General features: G+C 43.6%; 1 protein-coding gene across 1 annotated transcript; it reads left to right on the top strand.

Annotated features, from left to right (window-relative positions):
- The first annotated feature begins 474 nt into the window (after positions 1–474).
- LOC102849356 (melanoma-associated antigen 10-like) lies at positions 475–1,558 on the top strand. The gene is made up of 3 exons (XM_006903299.1): positions 475–538; positions 668–960; positions 1,043–1,558. Exons 1-3 carry the CDS (start codon positions 475–477, stop codon positions 1,556–1,558), a joined length of 873 nt encoding a protein of 290 aa, XP_006903361.1.
- Positions 1,559–5,061: the final 3,503 nt, after the last annotated feature.

Below are 5,061 nucleotides of genomic sequence, written 5' to 3'. Positions count from 1 at the left end.
CAAGACAGATTCACACAGTGATTGTAAGAATGGGTTTGAGCAAGGATGGTGTAGGGAGGAGAGGGCCTGGCTGGACAAAGTGACGTGATGTCACTAGAGGGGAAATCCGTGTTCTGCCAGGTGGGTGAGGACCTTGAACATACAGCAAGATCCTACCCACCAAGGATGAGAAGTGATGTGACCCACAATTACCCATGTCCCCCACTGTGCAGCTAGGAGTCTCTGGAGTCATCTGAGAAGCTGAGTCATTTCTTCCTTCAGAGTTTTATGGGACAGATTGATCAGAGGACAGATAACTTGAAGGGCAGAGGACTTGAAGAACGTGTTTGTCAGAACCATTGAGGCTGACTTTATCTGCTAAGCTCATCCACACTCCCCTTTTTCCTTTCCTGAGGGTTCCCACCAGTTACTTTATACCTGTGGTTCCCAGCACAATTCAATACGCCTCTTGGTCAGAAGAATGAGCACTGGAAGATGGTGCAAGATCTCATGGCTGGAGGCTGGGGGCTGGAAGGGGTAGAGATTCAAGGTGCTGAAGGTAACTGCAAAGGCCTCCATTCCCTCCTCTTCCTTGTCTCCCCTGATCCCAGAATCCCAGGAGAAGGGGGGGGCACTGTGGATGCACCTAGAACGCTCCAGAAACCAGAGGGTGCTGGCTCCCCCCCAGGGGCCATTGTAGCCACAGCAGTGCCCATTTCTGCTGAGGACACCAGCCGCAGCCATGTGCAGGAAGGCACCAGCCCTCTAAGGGCCCTGCCTCATTCTAAACACAGACAGAAGCTGCATGAGAAGGTGGGCCTTTTGGTGAATTTCCAGCTCACCAAGTATCAAAGGCAGGAGCCCACCATGAAGGCAGACACTCTGGCTCTGGTCATCAGAAGGTTCCAGAGGCACTTCCCTGACAGCTTTGGGAAGGCCCTGGAAGTCATGCAGCCACTTTTGGGTGTTGATGTGAAGGAAGTGAATCTCATCTCCCACACCTATGTCCTTGCCCCTCCTCAGGCCTTACCTATGACAGAATGCTCCAACGTGGTGCCCTTAGCTTGCCAAGAACTCCGTCCTGATCATGGTTCTGTGCATTATCTTCCTGGAAGGCAGCTGTACCAGTGAGAAAGAAGATCTGGGAGGCACTGGGTATGATGGGTCTACATGTTATGGAGATCCTCAGAGACTTTTCACTCAAGTCTGGGCACAGAATAAGTACCTGAAGGTCAAGTTAGTGCCCAATAGCCATCCTGCCCGCTATGAATTCTTGTGGGGCCTGAGAGCCCACACAGAAACCAGCGAGAGGAAAGTCCTGGGGTTTCTGGCCCAGGTCAGTGGCACCGAGCCCACCTCCTCCCTGTGTCAGTACATGCAGGCTGATAGAGGAGGGGGAGAGAGGCTGATTCCTGTGCTGTGTCCCAACAGGATCCAACTAGACTCTGGAGGAGTCCCGTCTTTGTTTAAGTGGGTAGTACCGTCTATTCTCATCAAGAGTCCTCACCTTGACTCCTGGCATCACTTGAGACAGCTCCCTTTGCTGACCCACTGCCATGCCACCTTCCAGCGACCCTGAAGCGAAGCATTTTAAGGTCCAATCTCAGCATATCCATGGTGATGGCCTCTTAGGAGGTAATATTTGTCCTTTTGTGACTGAGATATTTAACTCAGCATAATGTCTTCCAAACTCATCCATGTTGTGTAGTGCGTTACAGATCATTGTTTTTCAAACTGCATAATATTCCATTGTATGAATGTACCATAATTCTTCTATCCATTTGTTTGCTGATGGGCAGTTGCGCTGCTTCTCTTCCTATTGTGAATAACGCAACAATAAACATGAATGTATATACATCTGTTTGCCTTATGGCTTTGGTTTCTTTAGAGTATATTCCCGGTAGTGGGATAGCTGGAAGCCGCGGTATTTTAAATTGTTTCACATGGATTTGAAAGTTAGACAGTTAAAGGAGACTGAAGAAGAATTGATGCCTTGTGGTACTGGTAAGGAGTAGTGAATATCCCAGGGGCTGCAAAGAAGGACAAACACATCTATCTTCTAAGGAGTGCAACTAGAGCATTTCTTAGGAGCAAGGATGGGGGAAGGAGGGGCCAGTACTTGTGAAAAGATAGCATGCAGAGAAAGGTAGAAAGGATCAGGAAAATAGATGGACTGACGCGGTGACTGCAGCGATGGGCTTGAACATGACAAAGATTGTGATGATGGCACAAGACAGGGCAAGGTTTCCACCTGCTCCTCATAGAGTCACTGTGAGTCACAGTCGACTTGATGGCACCAAACAACAAAAAAAGACAAAGATGATTTGACCTAACGGAGGAGAAAATCACTTTAATTCACCACTTTAAAAGAGAAAAAAAGTTTTGACAAAATTCAACAGCCCATTCTGATAAAAATGCTTAATAGAATATGAATAGAAGGGAAATTTCACAACATAATTGAGAGTGCATAAACCAAAGCATTAGTCAACATGACTCTCAAAAGAAAGAAATTAAAGGTACCTTGCAGACAGGTCCCAGACAAGAATACCCTCTACCATCGTCTCTGTGCAGTACTACAGTATTAGGTGTCACTGAGTCTGCTCTGTTAGGCTCGAGCCCATTGTCACAGTCACTGTGTCAGTTCATCTTGTTGAAAGTCTTCCTCTCTTTCTATGACCCTCCATCTTTCCATGCAGGATGTCTTTTTTTTTCAAGGACTGGCCCTTTCTGGCAACATGTCCAAAGTAGGTGAGAGAAAATGTGACACACTTCCTCCAAGACCAATTTGCTCTTTTGGCAGTCACTGGTGTCGTCAATATTCTTTGACAACACCACAGTTCAAAGGAACGGATTTTTCTTTAGTCTTCCCTATTCATTGTCCAACTTACAGATGCATAGAAAGTAACTGAAAATAGCATGCTTTTGACCATGCACACCTCAGTCTTTAAAGTGATTTCTTTACTCTTTTGCACCCAAAGAGGTCCCTGACAATAGATTTTCCCAATGAAATAAACACACGTTTTTATCCGCTTCCCCCCTTCCACTGCCACTGCCATGGGCATTGATTGTGGGTTCAAGTAATATGAAATCCTTGACAACTTCAATCTTTCTTCTGTCTCTCATGACGTTGTCTATCGGTCCAGTGGTGAGAGATTCTGTTTTCTTTCTATATTGAAGGTTATAGTGTTTTTTGTTTTGTTTTGTTTTGTTTGTCTTTTGTAGCCAGCAAGTGTTTCCAATCCTCCTCACTTTCAGCAAGGGAGATTGTGTCATCTGCATAATGCAAGTTGATAACGAGTCTTCCTCCAATCCTGGTGCCATATTCTTCCTCATATAGTCTAGGTTCTCCAATGAGTTGCTCAGTATACTGATTGAATGGATATAACGAAAGGATACCACCCTTCTGCCCACATTACCCAATTTTAAACAATGCTCGGATCCCTTGTTCTGTTCTGATAACTACTTCTTAGTCTATGCATAGGTTTTACATGAGCACAATTAAGTGTTCTGCATTCCTATTCTTCTCAATGTTAGATATAATCTGTAATGATCCACACACAGTCAAATGCCTTTGCATAATCAATGAAACACAAATGATTATATTTACAGCATTCTCTGCTTTCAGTCAAGAACCATTTGACATCCTCAATAATATCCCTTGTACCATGCCCTCTTCTGAGTCCACCTTGAGTTTCTGGCAGTTCCTGTCATCATACTGTACCATAATCAGTAATCATCAGTAAGGTTGTGCTTGCATGTCATATTAATGAAATTGTTAAAAAATATATTAATATATTCCTGTTAACACATGTGCTAATATATAACACACGTCATATATATGCCTACACATAAAGGTATGCATATACACATGTTGTTGTTATGTGCTGTTGAGTCACCTGTGACTTGAGTACAACAGCCCTAAACCCTGCTCTATCCTGTGCCAATCTTATTCAATCCATATTGGAGGCTGTAGTCCTTGACCCTCCGCAGCAAGTGCTTCAGGTCCTCCTCAGTTTCAGCAATCAGGGTTGTGTTAACTGAAGAACACAGATTGTTGATGAGTCTACCTCAAATCCTGATGCCACACTTCTCCTTATAGAGCCCAGCCTCTCAGATAATCTTTTCCACATATAGGTTGAAAAGATATGAAGATAGGACACATCCCTGGCATACACCCTTCCCAATTTTGAACCATGCAGTGTTTCCTTTCTCTGTTCTGACAACTGCCTCCTTGTTCAAGAATAAAATTTGCATGAGCACAATCATGTGTTCTGGGATTCCCATTCTTCTCAAAGTCAGCCACAGTTTGTTGTGATCCACACAGTCAAATGCCTTTGCATAGTCAATGAAACACAGATAGACATTCTTCTGGTACTCTCTGCTTTCAGCCAAGATCCATTTGACATTCTGATGTGCCAAACGTGATAATGGTTACCCATGGTGGACAGTGTTGGCTGGAGCTTCTCGACTAAAACAAGCCTGGAAGCAGGAGCGGCATCCACTTCCAGAATGGCTTGCCTCCAGAAACTATGTATGAACAGTGCTCAGGCCTTTCATTCATAGGGTCGCTATGAGTGGTCTATGACTCAACGGCACCTAACAACAACAACATAATATATATCCCTAGTGCCACAGCCTCTTCTAAATAAAGCCAGCACGTCAGGCAGTTCTCTGGTGATTGTTGGGGTTTTTTAAAACGTGTTGTGCTTTTTGATAATCTTCAGCAGACTCTTGCTTGCATGCAATATCAATGATATTGTTCGATAATTTCCACACTCTGTCAGATCACCTTTCTTTGTAATGGGAACAAATATCGATCTCTTCTAGTCAGTAGGCCAAGTAGTTGTCTCTTAAGCTGTTGTTTGCCTTGAAGCATAATGTTTTCAGAAATTAATATTGCCACTACTACTTTTTTCCCCAAAAAATTGTTAGCTTTGTATATTTTCCCACCTTTTGATTTAAAGTTTGTCTTTGTCTTTGTGTCTAAAGTAAGTTTCTTTTTTTAAATTAAATTTTATTAGTTTCAATGAACATTTACAGAGATTTTGGGTTTTCATTCATTCATTGTTGCACTGTTTTCTC

The sequence above is a fragment of the Elephantulus edwardii genome, unplaced genomic scaffold (genome assembly GCF_000299155.1).
Source record: "Elephantulus edwardii isolate Elephantulus edwardi_28Jun2011 unplaced genomic scaffold, EleEdw1.0 scaffold00556, whole genome shotgun sequence".
Classification (NCBI taxonomy): domain Eukaryota; kingdom Metazoa; phylum Chordata; class Mammalia; order Macroscelidea; family Macroscelididae; genus Elephantulus; species Elephantulus edwardii.
Note: the sequence above shows the minus strand (reverse complement) of the source record. Positions and strands in the feature narration are given on the sequence as shown.

Coding starts and splice junctions, on each gene's coding strand:
- LOC102849356 (XM_006903299.1), top strand. CDS start 475: ATGGTGCAAGATCTCATGGCTGGAGGCTGGGGGCTGGAAGGGGTAGAG. Junction 539..667: donor AGAGATTCAAGGTGCTGAAG/GTAACTGCAAAG, acceptor GCTCCCCCCCAG/GGGCCATTGTAGCCACAGCA. Junction 961..1,042: donor TGGGTGTTGATGTGAAGGAA/GTGAATCTCATC, acceptor TGGTGCCCTTAG/CTTGCCAAGAACTCCGTCCT.